Below are 18,017 nucleotides of genomic sequence, written 5' to 3' on the forward strand. Positions count from 1 at the left end.
CTAGGGTGTGGGAAATGTCAGGTGCTTGGCGCCCAGCTGTGGAATTTCTATTCTCCAAGTACAGCAACTTGGCCCTGGGGTGTGATGGTCCTTTACAATCCCATCCACTCTGTGGGATTAGACCTATCTCCAGGTCATGAAAAACCACATGACCCAAACAATTCCTCCTCCTGTCTGCTTCCGCTGAGCTGGAGAAGCATTATGGTCTGATGGGCACATTCATGTTGGAGTTTTTCTAAAGTAGTCTGGAAAATAATGGGCTGCTTATAAACTTTCAAATGATTTTGCTCCCAGGAATTGTCACCATGGAAACAAAAAAGTAATGAAGACTTCTTCCCTTCATTTGTAGAGGAGTGTTTGGGAAGGATGCTGAAGCAGCTCAGAGCCTTGCCCTTTTGTTTTGTTTTTAAACTGTGTGTGTTACATCTCCCAAGTGTGGTTGCATTTATATTTTTGAAATTTAATTACAATTAGAAACATAATACATGAATACATTCCCAGTGAAAAACATATATTATTGTAGTTAAAGCTAATCTCTTTTTGCCCATCACTCAGAATCCCACCTACTCAGAGGTAACCACTATCATCAGTTTTGCATGTACCATTCTTGAATGTCATCGCTTTTTCCACCTGATGGAATCATACTGGCAGACTGTCCTGTAGCTTGCTTACTTCACCCAGTGAAATGCTGTGGGCTTTACCCACACTGACACATGAAGCCCTAGTTCATTCATTTTACGTGGGAATGGTTTCCACCATAAGGATATACCACATGGCGATGTACCACATATCCATTCTATTTTGATAGACGCTTAGGTTGTTTCCAATGTTTTGAGGTCACAAGCAGTACTGCGATGCACAGCCTTGCGTACCGTGTGAAAGCCGAGGGAAAACGCAGGCCTCCGTGCGTGGGGAGGTTATGAGCTGGTGCCACGTTGCCCTCCAGGGGACTGAGTCCATCTCCTCTGCCTCCACCGTCTTAGAAAGCATCCATCTCACTGGCCAGCGTTTGCTATTTCCAAACTTTTAAGCTTTGGCCAATCTGATGAGTACAGTGGCTTCTTACTGTCTTCCTGAGCTTTGCTCAGATTATATTTTTGTTGTCTACTTGTATTTCTTTCTCTGAAGGATTGCCTGTTCAGTTATCTGTGGCTCATTTTAGGGTTTCTTGATTTTTCTTAAGCTGCATAAGTTATGGACATGAATCCATTGTCTCAAATATTTAAAAGATTTTCTTTCATACTGCTTTTCTATATGAGAGAAATTTAAAATTTCCTTAGGCTTTTAATGTTGATAGAATCAAAAGTTCATTATGACTCTTGTTTACTGACCTTTGTCTAGGAAGACATTCCTTATCTTGAAGTAATAGTCTCCTCTATTTTTTGCTAAGACATATACAGTTTTGCTTATTTACAAAGAATGTATTTATTTGTTTGTAGGACTTTCATTCATCTGGAATTTAATTTTGAGTGGGGCGTGAAGTCAGGACGAGGAGGTGAGGAATGACTATAATATGGCCAGAACCAGGTTCCCCAAGCTCCTAGACTCTGGGACGCTGTATCTGCCCCCAGGTCCCTTCTGCAGGCCAAGGAGTGTGCCCAGAGGGCTGCCTTTTTCAAATGTGCCCCAAGGCTGGCGGTGCCCCATGAGGCTTGAGGTAGAACTCTGTCCTTGATCTCTCATTCCAGAGGCCAGCAAATGAGCTCAACAGTATTTATGCAAATGTCCACCTCAGCCCTGCTGATTCAAAACGTCCTCTTAATCACAATCAGAACCCTCCTGTTTACCAAAACAACATTCACCATCTTCAAAAAAATACCACACGCCTCCAACACACTTCCATAGAGTAAAAGGTAATAACCAGCCCACCCCCACCCATCCTCTGAGTTCAGGGAATGAATGGTTCAACCTGAGTAACTTTCTGTTTTTAGTTCAAAGTAGTAAATAGCAGTATTTAGAGGAAACAAACGCAAGTGAATAATTTAATATTTAAAAGCAGAATTTTGGCTAAATGCCTGGCTTGGAATTCCTCTGGCTGTGCTGCTTCAAGCAGCATGTCCTTGAGTAAATAATTTGACCCCTTAAATGTCCTTGTCCGTGAACTGAGGCTATGCTGAGGCGGGCTTCTCAGGGCTGTTTAAGAGTTCACTGAGGTGATGCAGGTAAAGTCTGCAGCAGATGTATTTGCTGGAGGGGAGAAGGCTGGGCAACTTACACCACCCACAGATGACAGAAAAATGAGAGGCCTGGTTTACAGGGTGCTCTACGTGTGGAGTGGGATGAAGGTAGCAGGATGTGTTGGCTATTTGTATCTGTTGGGGGACACGGGTCCTTGTGCAATGCCCATTAGGGAGACCTCCACATGCTATGTCCCCAAAGCCACTTCAGTTCCACACGGCTTGTTAGGGGCCTGACAAGCATGGATGTACCTACAACAGAGAGAAGTATTTGAAATTAGGGGAGCCCCAGGAAATTCAGGACCTGATGCCCCTTGTGTGCTGTTGGTACCTCCTGGGGAATCTCACTGAGAGACCAAGAATCTAGAGCTTTTAGCCTCTTGGCCCTTCCGCAAATCTGACAATCCGGCAAAAATCAGGCTGCGTTTGATGACCTCCCTTGAGACTAGTGCTTCCACTGGAGGGGACCCCTAATGCCTCCTGCGAGTAGTCAGGAGAAGGGAACCTGGCCCCTCACAGCCAGCCCTGAGTCCCTTGTCAGAGGATGGCTTTCGGACAGCTGGCACCTGCTTTGTCTGGCGCACAGAGACCTAGAAGGACCCTGAGAGTCAGTTCTCCACCAGTGACTCTGAGGTATAAATACTCTGGCTCCCCCACCTGTGCTTGACACCACTCTGAGGTGAGAGCTACACTGTCCCCAAGCTCCCAGTAAGATGGAGCCGTGTCTGACCTTCTTCTCTGCCCCACTCCACTATGGATTTCTCTTGGGAGCACTTCCTGATAAGCCACTTTCATGAAAATCTTTAGCTCTGGGACTATTTCTGAGGAAGCTGATCCAAGATGCCCCCTAACCTTCCGCTCAGCCCCCTCTTTCACCATTTGAGGTTGATGGCTCTGCCTGTGGGTTATTCCTGGAGCCAGAGGCTCTCCCAAACGGCCCCAACCTGGGTGTAAAACCCACTGAGCAGCAACGCTGTCTTTTTGCTCACCGCTGTATCCTCTGAGCTCAGGACAGTCCCTGGCATACATGAGTCCTTGAATGAACGCGCGCTCTTCCCTCTTCCGCCTTCTTCTTTGTAACTTCCCTGTTCATTTCCTTCTAGACCGGGGGTAAATCAGGACATGGAGCGGGTAGAGCTCCACCTAGTCCATTGGAACCTCAGCTGGGCATGAAGGGGAAGCAGCTGACATTGTGAGCCCACTAACAAGGTACTGCTCAAGATTTTTAAATTATTCACCACCAAACACAGCAACATGGTTGGTTGCACATCCAGAATGCAGCAGCTCTCCTCTGATCCCGGTTACGTTCTTACTGAGTCGAAGCCGTTGGCTTTAAACACAGTCCCCCAGTGACTAAACTGTAAAACACTTCTACCAATATGTAAGAGACTCAGCTTGGTCCTACCTGGCCAGACATTTGACACCAAATATGGGCAAGCTGGGAGGGGCTGGGAGGATCATGCTGACACAGGTGCTGCCGAGTCAGTGCGACTTCTGGAGGCCCAGCCCAGACTTGTTTTTCCTTTTTTTTTTTTAAACTATATTTGAAATGACCTTGCAGAGCCAACACTCTGATATAAGTTTCAATTTAGCATCTCTTTGGCAAAAAATAAAAACAATTTTTAAAGATACATATAGTGTCTGTAGTTCAATATAAGAAATATGGAAGCAGCTTGTGTGGTATATCTTGAAACAATCATTCTGCTGAGGTCCTGATCTACTTTGCCACTTGTCTGGGGCCAGTATTCTGTTAGAGTCTTCAATGACCTCAGAGTCATAGATGTCACCATATCACTGCTATGGCTTTTGAGTTTTAAGTAAGAAGCCAAATGAGAGAAGCACCATGAAGAATGAAGTTCTTTCTAAGAGTTGGCACTGGTGTTTTCTACAGCCCTGGTTGGTTTTAGCATTTGTGGTTTAAGTTTGAGCGTGCATTTTTTCTTTATATTTTTAAGAAATGTTTATAGAGTACTTATTAAGCATCAGGCTCTGGGTCTACAATAGGGAAGAAAAAAACACAATATGCTCCATCAAATTTAAGATGCTATCAATTCTAAGACACATATTTTATATGACATCGAGGGAAAAAGACGAGCTGCCACTTACAATTGTAACACATCATTGACTATAGGATACAAATGATTTCAGAGACGATAAATTTCAAAAATCAGTCCATCTTAGAATTGAAATCTGCTCATCTACGTCTTCGTGGAGCTTAAGTTGAAGAGGCCTGAGGTTGTGCTGGTCAATTGTTAGGGGCTGGTTTCGCTGTCTTGTTTGTGACAAACATGCTTATGTGGGGACGAGCAGCCCGGAATTTACAAAATCGGGGCTGCCGAGATGACCAGCCGGCATCCAGCCTCCTGGGCTGCACCTGGAGCTCTCTGCAGATGAGACAGGAAGACAGACTCCTCTCGGGAGGTGTTCCACCACGACAGCCGCTGGAAACCTGGCAAAAGCAGGTTCCTGCACAGGGAGCAGGCACCTCTGTCCCAAGTCCCTGGGAAACTGGAAGCCAGGAGCCCATTTGCATGGGAAATGAGAGCTAAAACCTGAATGTGGTGCCCTTCAGCCTTCAAGCCTTCAGAGGAAACCCAGAGGAAACTTCAGAGGAAACGCTGCCCAATGCAGCATGGGTAGGTTCACCACTAAGATCAACCTTGTCCACCCACAGATCGCTTCAGCCATAAAATGTTGCTCCTACAGTTGAGAAAACTATGCAAAGCTTGAAGCAAAAAAAGTTCCCTTTCAAAGTCATGGTTGGGCACTAACAAGCCTATCTAAGGATCACCTGGGATGTCATTTTGTTTGACTCTTTTTTTTTTTCTTAAGGCCCAGATTCTGTAAAGTCAGATGTACACATTCTGGAAGATTGATAGATTGCAAATGATATTTGTTTGGTAGAAAAGATAACCCCATGAGTTTTGGTTTTATTGCCCTGTACGTCTTTAGCCAGTTTTATATTAGGTTGAACTATATGAAATTGCAGTGTTGGAAGGTCAAAAAATTGTTGAATATCCACAATATCAACCTTGTATCTAACCTTGCACAGTTAGACACACAAAGCCAGCTACCAGCAGACATTAAAGCTCGTTCAAAACTGGATTCCTTCGTCCACTATTTATTTACTAGTCTCTGCCATCTGTAATCAGCTCTAACATCCTGTTGATTTTCTCCTTAACGAGCTAAATCAATCTTTGACACTCACTATGTATTTGCATGAGAATTATGTTTTTCATTTCTTGAAAATTATCCCTGAAGATTAGGGCTGTCCATTCTAAGAGACTTGACGACTGTGGGTCCTTGGCCTTGTGTATGTGTGTGTGGAGGGGAGGTGCTTACCCTCTCTGGACTTCAGGTTCCTCAAACGTTAAATAGATCAATGAATTCCTAACGCCTCTTTTGGCTTGAACTCTTGGTGATTGCCAGCTGTCCTTCCTTGCCTTTCCGGAATGTGGTGGCGTGAATGTTGTAGTCACATTCACTTCCCTTTTACCACCTCCAGCTTCCTACTGAACAGCTGTCTTCACTGGACTTTCTACAAGCATTGGAGGAGAAATACTGACTCACCCTTTCTGGAAGTCAACTGAATGTACATATCAATAATTTAAGTATGAAACTATTAAATCGAGCATTTCTAATTCTAGGAATTGACCCAAAGAAATAATCATATATATATATACATATATATATATATATATATATATGTATATATATATAAAAGAATGTTCTTGGCAGCTTCATTTATAATAATCAACAATGGAAAAAGGACTAAATGTCTAATGACAGTGGGCTCATTAAGGTGTGGTATAACAATGGACTGGAATACTATGCAGCCACTAAAATGGTGACTCAGTTATGTATTTATTGATATGTACAATATATGTCAATATATCAATATAGTGATGTTAAGTGGGAAAAAGTTGCAAAACAGTATCTATTCTCTGAGCCAATTTATATAATACATTTATATATGGATTTATGTAATGTAATAGAATTACAGACAGAGCAAAATTCTGGATGCATCAGCATCAAGACACTCACAGGGCTCATTTCCAAGTGAGACAATTAGAGGTGGTACAATGTAGGTGATATTCTCTTTCTTTCTTACATTTTTTTATTCTTCTGCAATAAGCATATTTTTTTCATAGAAAAAATAACTGGGGCTGGCCTGGTGGCCTGGTGGTTAAGTTCCTGTGCTCCACTTCCACGGCCTGGGGTTTGCCAGTTTGGACCCTGGGCATGGACCTAGCACCGCTTGTCAAGCCATGCTGAGGTGGCATCCCTCATAGAATAACTAGAAGGATCTACAACCAGAATATACAACTGTGTACTGGGGCTTTGGTGAGAAAAAAAAAACGAAGATTGGCAACAGATGTTAGCTGAGAGCCAATCTTCCTCACCAAAAAAGCCCAATTATTTTTATTTTGGGAAAAATAGAAGTAAAAGAATAATTCAGTAAGTGGAATTCATATAGAAACTGGAGTTCACAGCATAGCAGTTAGACATGTTTTCTTCAGAGCCCCTGGGTTTGGCAATACAACACTCTGTAAATAACTGCTTAAATTTGCCAAATGGAAGTGCCAGCAATATATCACTTGGTTGGTGCAGGCCTTGATAAAACAAAGGAAATAAGATGTTCTGCCAATTCCCATGGCCGAGCTATTGAATTCCATGCCAGGGGATGATTTCAATAAGGAATCTGAAATAGTTACATATAAGGAAGTTTTCTCTTTTCTTCTAGTTATAAAAATAGAGTAAACTCCCAGCTATAGTTTTTCTGTGTCCCACTGCTTCTGCTCAACCCACTCCAAACGCCTACTAATTTCAAATGCGCTGAGAGAGCTGGGGTATGTGTTAAAGTAGTATTTCCTCAAATGTTTTGCACCCAACACTAGCAGTACAGGATGTGAAAAGCATGACTTCAAAAAAGGGTTACTGCCCTAATAACATTGGAAACATCCAATGACTTAAACATTCGATTAAACAAGGTCACTGTGGACCCCTCAGAACCTTTGAAGATGCTGCCGTGCCGTGTGGGTCTCCAGGCAGAGACTGGGGTGTGCAGGATTCCGAAGACCTTCTGCCCTCAGGACTCTCCGTTGATGACCGTTCCAGGGAGCAACGTTCTGCAGAAACCCTTAAAGAAATGCTGACTTAGGGGATGCTGACACGGCCCCTGGGGATAGTAACTGCTGCATTTGGAATTTCAGTTTTAATTAAAAACAACAAACAAACAGAAATGAATGGGGAGATTCAAAGGGAAAGGACTTGGAGAAGAGGTAGGAACCTACAACTTGCAACATTAAAATGAAAATTTTGAAACAGACCATTAAGAATTTTTTTTCTGTAAATTGAGTATGACAACGTCCTCTGAGCACATATGTTTAGTTTAGGGAAGGAAGAAGGCAGAGGGATTCTGAGAAGGGAATTTGGATTTTAAGAAAATGCACAGTCTGGTCATTCTCAGTCTTATGAAGATGATTAGTAGTGCTGAGGGGATGAATCACCCAGGTTCTGAAACTTACTAAAATGCAAAGAGTTGGTTCCTCATCAGGAACCAAGGCTTTGATGCAGAACTCAGCTGAGGCACCAAGGCTCGACATTTCAGAGAGGATACGTGTAGCAGGTACTGGTAGTGGCCTGACCGTAACCCTTGGAGGTCACTGCTCCCTTACGCAGTGACGGCTTCCTACTGCAAACACCTGGCAGTCTCTGCCCAAGGTTCGCGGATGCTCCTGCTGGCTGAGCTCAGAGCAGGATGGGACTTGATGCATAAATACCCAGCATTCTGGCCCCCTTGCAGGGACAACTCTGATAGTCCCTGACACTCTCCTCCCAGAGGTCCCCAGCAAGACTGAGCCCCAGCGGCTACCTTCCCTTCTCTGTCTCACTTCCCTACTCCCCTACCTGAGCTTCCTGTGATCACCTTCCGAAGAGAAGAGACCACCGGCATTCACATCCTGTCTCTGAATCTGCTGCTGGGGAACCTGGCAATGTTTTTCTTTTCACAGTAAATTCAGAGCGAGACTTCTCAGGCTATCTCCTCCACCATAAGCAGCCAGGTGCCTTCACCACCCTCAGAGACTTTCTCCCTCCTAGTGTTCCCAGGTAATGGGTAGGTATACAGGGGTGCCTCGGACTATTCTTGCAACACTGCTTTGGTTTAGGTTATGTGACCAGAATTGGGCCCAGTGTCCCATTGCTAGCTTGGCCTCATCTCTCCTCCACACAGACAAAATAACTTTGATGAAGAGGTTTGCAACCCTCTTTTTAGCATTAAGAACAATAATGAGGTCTGAGGACTAGAGGACAAGACCCGAAGAACAAGACCAATGCTTTAGATGTAGGTATATCCAGCATCTTGTCCAGCTGGTCGCATAGCAGGTGCCAAATATATACTGGCTGCATCAACTCTTGCAGTTGTTTTCTTAATACTTCAACTCACTAATTTAATTCAGCTGCCCAGCTGCACACATGACAGCAGCAACTGTTCAGTGCAAATTCCCAAAGAAAAGTTCTTTTGACGGCGGGAAAGTACATACTGCATTAGGAGACCAGAGATGTCAACGCATAGCATGGGTAGATGGCAGACTTGGAATGCAAGTCCTTGTCAACTCACATTTACTGGAGACCAGCTACTTTTAGGGTACTGGGATTAATGGACGTGAAAAGAGGTATGGACATCGGCCCTATGCCAAGAAAGGCTTACAATGTGACTGGGAAAGCAAGACAGAGAAAAATAATAAGAAACATGTGTCTGGTGAGTGGTCACAGATGGTAGTACCACTGACAACTTTAATTTGCTTGATCTAACTCACTTAATAGCTCAGGAAAGCCCTTCTGATCACTGAATAGATGGCAGTTATTAAAGCCATTTGCCTTTCTCAGCCAGCAAACATTGGGGGTTGGGGGGGGGGACACTCAGGTTTAACTTCAGTCCCAGCACACACCCACCAATACACATGACACGTGCCTTGTGGGCAATGTGCCCCGAATCAGAGAAGTTTTCCTAGTCTGATTCAGGGCAAGAGAACTGAGAACACAGTCTTTAAAAACAGAATCCAACCCACGTTCATAGCAGCATTACTCACAATAGCTAAAAGGGGGAAGCAACCCAAATGTCCATCAACAGATGACTGGATAAACAAAACCTAAAATCTACACAGAGCAAAATATTATTCTGCCTTAAAGAGGAAGGAAATTCTGAGAGATGCTACACTATGGATGAACCTTGTGGACATTATGCTAAATGGAATGATCCAGGCACAAAAAGACAAATAGTGCATGATTCCATTTATATGAGGCACCTGGAATTAGTCAAACTCACAGAAACAGAAAGTAGAATGGTGGTTGCCAGGGGCGAGGGGAAGAGGAGAACGGGAAGTTATGGTTTAATGACTACAGACTTTGTTTCGGATGATGAAAAAGTTCTGGAAATGGATGGTGGTGGCGGCTGCACAACAGTGTGAAGGTACTTAATGCCACAGTGTTTAAACTGGTAAATTTCATGTTATTTCCGTTTTACCACAATTAAAAAAATAAAACCAGAATCCGTAAAAGTCAGAAAACAGGGTATCAGAGTTTTGTGTTTTGTTTTGTTTTTTTAGAGATAAACGCTGGGGAGACCATCTTTTGAGGAAATAATCTACAATGTCCCAGCCCCAGACTCCCCTAAAAAGGTAAGGTCATCGGAAGCAAAGCCCAAAAGGGCCCGAAACGTGAAAAGGAGGAAGCTCTCAGCAGCGCTTTCGCTGACCCTGTCCGTAGGGGCTGAGGGCCAGCCCTGGGCCGGCCCGCTCAGATGGGGCCTCTTGATGCCGAGAACAAGATGCAGCCTCCTCTGTTTGTCCTCTGTTTCCTGATGATATCGAACACTCAGGATGGAGAAGAAGGGCCTGCTGTTCACACACAAGATGATCAGGAATGACCACCCCAGCAAAGGATGCCAGGAACCTTTCTAATGCTGACAAGCCACCTGGAATCGGGTGACAACGCTGAGACGCCCCAGGAGGGAAGACCTGGCCTAACAATATGAGCACTGACCTGGAGTGGGAGACCTGAGGTCAGGTCTAGAGCTAGAGAGCTGGGTGGAACCCCACACATCTTCCTTTTGTGTCTATGAGCAATGCCTGGCAGCTCCTGCTCTGTTTTGGGCTGGCAGCATCTCGGTTCAGATGAGAAACTTGTCTAGGGCCACATGACTTTTGTCTGGGTCCAGTTGATGGGTGGCTGAGCAAGACTGCTGGAGTTAAAGCTGGAGTTTTACAATCTGCTTTTAACGTTCAGCTTAATTTAATCATCAAAACACATTGAGGGGAGACTGAAATGGTGCAAGGGGCCACAGGAATCTGCAGGGCAGGGAAGTTAAAGCCGAATTAAAAGGGCTTCCCACAGCTCCTTTGATCAAAACCACAGTCACCTCATGTTGCCTGGTCCCCATGCGCTGGGCTCATGTCCTAAGAATCGTCTATTGTGATAACCAAGGGATTGATGTTTTTGACAGCTTACACAGGCACCATTTAGAACCAGGACTAGCTATGCTGATTTTGTGAAACTCATCAAGCTGGAAACTGATGTGAGCACATTCTGTATGTATGTTACACTTCAGCAAAAAGTTAAACACGGAATAAAATAAAATGAATAAAACAGTGCCATTTGGAGACTAAAGAATCATGACATCTAAATGCATGACTGAGCCTGGGTTGAATCCAGGATGAGGGAAAAAGAAAGTGTAAGGACTTAACTGGGACAATTACCAAATGTGGAAGACAACTGAGGGCTAGAGAGTGTTGTATCAACGTTGAAGGTCTTGGTTTTGATCTTTTACTCTAATTATGTACGAGAATGTCCCTGTTCCTAGGATATACACACTGAAGGATTTAAATGGGCGTGATGTCTCCACTGTATCCTCAAATGGTTCAGAAAAGATATTACATATGAAACTATAGAGAGACATTTATATATTTATGGGCTATTTACATATACAATTGTTTGTGTGTGTGTGTAGAAAGAGCGATCGGGCAAATGGTGCAAAATGTAAACAACTGGTGAATCTGGAACCAGGGTAATGATTATCTAGGAGTCCCTTATACTATTCTTGCAAGTTTTAAGGAAATTTGAAATTATATAGTACATATATATGAAATCATATAGTACATACATACATGGAAGGATATAACACAAGGAATCTCTTTGGCTATTCTTGCAACTCTTCTGTAAATTTGCAATGAAATCCATAAAAACCACCATCCCTCTCCCCTGAGGGGGAAAAAGTTCAAACAATGTACTCAAGGATGAAAACCAGGGAACAAGTTCCCTAATTTCTCCCAACACATCTCCAAAGCTCACTTTGTACATTCTTATTGTGGGAAATCTCTCCTTTGGAAAAGTTCTGCCACTCTGTTCCTTGTCCTCAAAATCTGCATCGATGTGCCCCTGGAGCACAAGCCAGAGGAAGCGCGGGTGAGGGGGCCGCACTTCCTGCGGCACAAGGCTGCTGGGCTCCCAGGCCTGGCCATGCTGCAGCCCCTGTGCATGCAGACCACACTCAGCCGAGTCCCTTCACTAAGGCTCCTGATTAGTGCCCCGGGGGGAGCCAATGCTCAGTGGCCACCAGGCAGCCCACCTCAGGCTCCTGCTGGCTGTGGGACCTGTCAGCGGAGACTATAATCTCCCTGAGCCTCATTTCCTCATCTGTAAAATGGCGATGAGAACTTGGTGGGGGGACTGAAGGGAACTGGTGTAAGGAAGGTGCCTGGCGCATCCATGCACATTAGAGCTTAAGCCACATCAGCCCACGCCAGTGGTGGGGGCTGCTGAGCAGTGCTGGGTTGCCAATACACAGGAGCACACCACGCACCAAAATGCTCATCCCTGATGGCCTCACCCAGTACCTGGCTGTCAAACATTTCCAGAAAGGAGACAAGTTTTAATTTCATCAAATAGTTAACTTTTGTGTCACTTAGGAAAATAAAAATTTTTATTTTTAATTACGTATAAATGGTGATGAGTCAAAATTTTTCAGTATTTGGGAAACTCTAAAGGCATTTAATGTGGTCTTGGGGGTAGGCAGGAAAAGACTGTGGGTGAGTGGCAGGGGTGAGAAAGTGAGGGGGGGTCCAGGGGCAGATTATAAAGCGGGCTGCTCTGGGACAGGCCTATTTGTTTTCTGTTCCTCAGGAAATTACTAGCAAAACTTGAGAGCAGGCATAGTGCTTCCTGTGTGTATTTTTCCCATCACTCATGCCCTAAGTCCAGCTCCTTCAAATAGTAGGTTTTCAACAAATGACCACAAATCTCTCTGAATGGAAGGGAACACGGGGCACTGACTTCTTCCACCCGAAAGTAATTTCTGCCTCTCCGGTTTGATCTTGAAAAGCTTTAAACTTTTAAATTTGAAGCCTCAGTCATAAGTAATGTCTTTGGGTTACAGGAATTGTTCTCAACACTCATTCACTTGCATGCTGGGTTATTCTAGTTACCAGAGGGTTATTTTTCCCCCTCCTTTTGATGTCCAAAATCGGTCTCAAGTTCTCACGTACAGAACATAACATACTGCTTGTTGGATAAGTCTTGTCAGGTCTTGAAGCGACAGCGCTATGGATGTGATGGGTGGAGAGCGGATGGAAGCGGTCCTGACTTGGGGGAAGTCTCAGGAAGTCCACGTCACACATCACAGGAAAGGTACAGAAATACTCTGTGTTAGCCAGCTTCAGCCAGCAGTAGCTACCACTTAACGAGAGGCTTTCTCTGCAGCAAGTACCATCCATCGTGTCACTAATCTTCACATCGTCTTGGTACGACAGGTCAGGGACTTTTAATGATCCCATTTTGCAGAGGAGGAAACTGAGGCTCTGGGAGTTTTCCATGTCAAGTAGCTGGTGATGGCTGCAACAGGGATGGCAGCTGGGTTCTCAGACTTGCACCAATGTCTCCCCAGGCAGGGTGCCCCTCTCTTTGATGCAGTAAAAGGAATATTGGGCTTTTACATTTGAAAGGTTGCTGTGTGCATCCCTGGAAAGCCACTGTTAGCTGTCCCCAGGATGAACTTACCAGCTTTACCTCAGACCCTGGAGCTCTCCCAGAACTCACCCACCCTCCTCTCTGAGCTCAGCCTCCCGGCATCTCTGTGGCCTCTTTGGCTCCTGGATGCTTCCTTCTCTCTGATGATAAGTGGAGCTTATCTCGGTGTCCAGCAGAAAGCTTGACCGGAAGCCAAGACTAACTGCTGGCACGGAAGATTTCCTGGTGAGGGCCCAGGACAACTCCCAGCTGCCGTATCTGGAGCTGCCTCTCACCTCGTTAGGGACGCACCCTGCCCAAGGAAGTCTGACAGTCAGTCCAACATGTATGTCGTATATCAGAGGTCCCTGGTGGCCTCTGGACACATGTAGCTATGTTTTGACCACCTTGCCTCACACGGGCTTGTCCTGCTTTTTATGGCTAAAATAATTTCAATGTTTAAACATAAAGGATATTTCATGCAAAACTTAGGAGATTTACATAAAAACCCAATTCAAATTTAGAAATTAAAAGGTTTCTTTGTTATTAGTGCCATTGAGTTGATTCTGACTCCTAGTATATAGCAGAGCAGAAGGCTGCCCGGTCTTTTTGCGCCATCCTTCTGGCACCATATCAGACAACGAGCCACTGCCATTCATAGGGTTTTCACAGCGAATTTACTGGAAGTGGGTGGCTAGGTCCTTCTTGCTAGTCCGTCTCAGTCTGGAAGCTCCACTGAAACCTGTCCACCATGGGTGACCCTGCTGGTATTTGGAATACCAGTAGCTTTCGGCATCACAGTATCATGCAGCCACCACAGTATGACAACCGACAGATGAGTGGTGTGGTACCCTAACCAGAAAGACACCTGAGCTGTGGTGGTGAGAGAGCCGAATCTTAACCACCAGGTCAATCAGCAGGGCTGGCTTCTTGAAAATTACAAACACTGGGCTGTCGCGGTGATGTGTCTTTAGATGGGACATCTGCTCTTCAGTTTTGCTACAGTCCCCACCATTTCCTGTTGTTCCCCAATACCGAAGCCAAATGTCAGTTGCCATTTATCAACTTTCACCTGAGTTGGCTTTACTGGTTTACATTATCCACCTGGCCCCGTAGGCATCTGAGGTTGAGACCTCTGGTGTATTCATTCTAGCTATTTCTGACAACCTGTATGAGGCAGGTAGTGTGGCTGAGGAAGGAGAATGGGCCCTGCCCTCAGAGACCTCTTTCTTACTGGCCCTGGCACGTGTTTGTTCATTTGTAAACTGGAGACGTTGCTACCCATACTCAAGATCGCCCTTGAGAATTCAGTGACAAAATGCAATTATCTCCCAAGTCAGCAGTCAGCAAACTTTTTCTGCAGAGGGCCAGAGAGTAAATATTTTAGGCTTTGCGCGCAATAGTCTCTGTAGCAACGCAGCTCTGCAGCCGCGGGGCAGAAGCAGCCGTAGACAATACATAAATGAGCAGGCGTGGCCGTGTCCCAATTACAAAAGCAGGCGCCCCGGACTAGGGGTGCTGATGGCAGTTGCTGACTTTGTCCTAGGCGACTGCCTCCTTCCCTCGGCTGCTGCCCCGAGTCCACTCCACATGTTGCAGGTAGGAGAGCAACTTCAGAAAGTACGAGGCAGAACTGAACAACAAATACACAACCAGAGTTTGCAGCCTTCCTCCCTCTCTGCCTCCCAAGTGGGGCGTCAGCTCTGCACAGCGTCAGCTGTGCAGATTCTGACTGTGGAGCAGAGAAGAAAGCTCAGGAGTCCAGACAGGCAAGACAATGTGCACAATAAAGACGAGAAGGTGGGGGCGAGGCGGAGTGAACTGCAGATGATCTGGAGCTGCAGGGAGGAGTTTTGAGAGAGTGGAGAGGGGACGTTTTTGGACAGAGCTGCTGGGCACACGGCAAAGTGCAGGGAGACACCAGCAGGCTGACTGCAAGTTCTGCCCGCACGGAGGCCAGCTGTGTGTCCTCTGAGGGACTCCAGGGAAGATGTGAAACGCACTTTGGTTTTCTTGGTTGACGGATTCGCGGTGACAGGGTGCTAACGCCAAGTGAGTTTTCTGAGGGTTGCACTTATGCTGGATCATGTCACTCCCTCCTCAAAACCCTTCACAGCTTCCAATGGCACTAAGAACGGAAGCCCGACTCCACACCCAGGCAGGTGCCAAGCCCCGCCTTCCCTCACTTCCTGCCCATCCCCCAGCTCTATCATCCTCGGCACTCCCCACCTGTTCTTCTTTCTGAGTTTCAGGCACTGCTCTGGCTTTTGCAAGAGCCTCTCCCTTGCCTGGGAATGCTCTTCTCCTTGTCTCTTTCTCTCCTGCAGAGTTCAGCTGAAATGCCACCTCCTCAGGAAGCTTCCCCAATTGTCCATGGCAGCCCTGTGCCTCTCTGCCATCCTTCAAGCTGGGGTTTCTCTAATTGTAATCTGCTTCCACCATCACCCCACACTCAGGGCCCAGGACTGGCCAGGCTTACAGACGCTGAGTCAATACAAGCTGAAAAAATGAACAATACCTATACAATACACACAAAGATGTATTACACATTTTTCATTCATTCAGCATATTTATTGAACACCTACTATTAAGGGCCAGGTATGAGCTAGTACCAGGGAATACAAATTCAGAACAGTAGGTGTTAAAGACATGCACACAGTTTCCTTGCTTTCATTTCCTTTACTTCTGAAAACCTGCCCCAGAGATAGTTAGAGAGACCTCAGAAATGGGTTATTTCCTAATTTACACTGCAGACCAGGATCTCTCAATTTCAGCACAATGGAAATTTGGGGCCAGATAATTCTTTGTTATGGGGGAACTGCCTATGCATCGTAGGAAGCCAGCCAGTCGTACCTCCACCCATGTTGTAACAACCAAAAGTAGAGAACCAGAGGTCTAGACAGAACTAACTGCCTATCCTGGACCAGAACCCCGAGTAACCTGCGTCTTAGAGACATCAGCATCTCGGGAGACTCTGAAACAAGCCCAGAACCTGGAAGTCAATGAGAAAGTGAGCAAGGCTTCTGGCATGCTCCCACTCCAACATAAATAATGCAGACAAAACGTAAACACGCCAATTCCATGAGGCTACCAAGGACCAGGTCTGAAAAAAGACAGAACACAGGACGCAAACCACAAAAACGACTAAACAGCCCCCTCTCCCGACACACACTGAGCATCGGCTGCTTCTTAACCAGTGACGCCTCTGGACCCCTCTACTCCTCCTGCCTTCTAGATAAAAATTATTAAGCTACCCAATCACTGAACTGCCCTCACGTCCTGATAACACTCAAATCCTCCTTCAGGGTTGCCAGATAAAATACAGGATGCCCAGTTAAATTCAAATTTTAGATAAACAATGAATACTTTTTTAGTTGAAGTATGTCCCAAATATCACATAGGATATGCTTATGTCATATCTGAAATTCCAGTTCAGCTGGGTGTCTGGTGTTTTAATTTGCTAAATCTGCAACGCTTCCTTCCTTAGAATTAGCCAGCACAAGCCCCAATCCTGTCATAAGCCCCTCCCAGTTACCCCGCGCTTCTTCTGGTGTGTGTTCTCCCTGGCTGCAAGTTAGCAAACCTAATTCTGATGAAGTATGCATTCCTGGGGGTCTTTGAGAAGGGCGAGCCCCACTTTTTGAGGCAGGAAACTCTGGGAGGTGACCATCTGAAAGAGACAGCTGTGGGCGGCCAGTAGAGGACAGGCTGGGAGGGAGGAGTGGGGAAATCAGGCATCTCCATTAACAAGCGTCCAACACAGACCCAGACATGGAGCACGGTGTAAGGAGGGGGCTTAGAGCTCATTTCAGAGCAGCCAAGGCACAGAGTCAGCATTTTAAGGCCCCAAGAGTGCTAAGTCCCATCTCTAAGAAATTCCTTCCAAGGTGAAGTGCAGTCACCAAGGAACCACCACAGAATTCACAAACTGTGTGACACTAGGCAAGTTTTGTAAACTCTCCATGTCCGTTTCCTCATCTGTAAAATGGGCATAATGACAGTGTGAGGATTAAATAAGCTAATGGGTTTCAAGTGCTCAGAACGATCCCTGAAATAGTGTTTGTGAAATTAAACATAAATTTTAAAAAGTAGTTGAATAAGGAGCGAGGCTGGGCCGTGCATGTGGCGTGGCACCAAAACGGTATGTTTCACCTAAATGCCAGGCATTTAGCAAAGGATATTCAGCTGGTTTTTCTGTTCCTTTGGCTAACAGAGGTGGACACCAACAGTAGAGTTTAAAAGTTCACTTCCCTCAGGCTCTCGCTGGAGACAGGAGGAGCCTGCATCCCGGAATCTTAGCAGAGCGAATGTTCGAGCACAGTGAATGTGGGTAAGTGGCGATGGCAGGTGACGGAGGCTTTGTGCGTCAGTTTTGCTTCTTTCTGTTACTGGGTTCTGGGTAGCTAAGTCACTCTGCCTAGTAGTGTGTCTGTGTGCAGCAGCTTTTGAGAGAGCAAATATAATGTGGGGGTGTCGCGGGAAAGCAGACAAAACAAGTAGAACATCTTTTCAGACGGTGGCAACAGCACCAAAGCTTACAGAGAGTGAGTGAGTGAAATCATCAAAGTACTATATGTCTAAATGTGGGGGCCCAGGGCAGACCACCCCCAAATATCCCACAATGGCATATTGATTATTTTGAATTAAAGCTACTTGAGAAGTAAAAGGTCTTTCTGACCCTCCTGTCTCTGTTCGCCTGACAGCAGGAGATCAGTCCCCTGTGGAAGGGGCTGTCCTGCGTCCCCATCACCAGAGCGAGGGCGTGCCTGGAGAGCAGCCTGCAGAAACAAACCTTGTTGATTTCCTATCCCAAACTGAAACTCTGTTTAAGTTTCT

The 18,017-nt window shown here is 45.6% G+C and overlaps 1 protein-coding gene across 24 annotated transcripts in view; it reads right to left on the reverse strand.

The window, feature by feature from the left end:
- The window catches only part of RIN2 (Ras and Rab interactor 2), a 217,286-nt gene that overhangs the window by 68,517 nt on the left and 130,752 nt on the right, over positions 1-18,017 (reverse strand). For 3 of the 24 annotated variants that reach the window (XM_046679271.1, XM_046679284.1, XM_046679274.1), the window contains one exon: positions 7,191-7,317. The exons of the other annotated variants lie outside the window; for them this stretch is intronic. In XM_046679271.1, the coding sequence (XP_046535227.1) occupies positions 7,191-7,317 (127 nt within the window). The remainder of the gene's footprint in view (positions 1-7,190; positions 7,318-18,017) is intronic. 24 annotated transcript variants of the gene reach the window in all.

This window comes from Equus quagga, chromosome 12 (genome assembly GCF_021613505.1).
Source record: "Equus quagga isolate Etosha38 chromosome 12, UCLA_HA_Equagga_1.0, whole genome shotgun sequence".
Classification (NCBI taxonomy): Eukaryota; Metazoa; Chordata; class Mammalia; order Perissodactyla; family Equidae; genus Equus; species Equus quagga.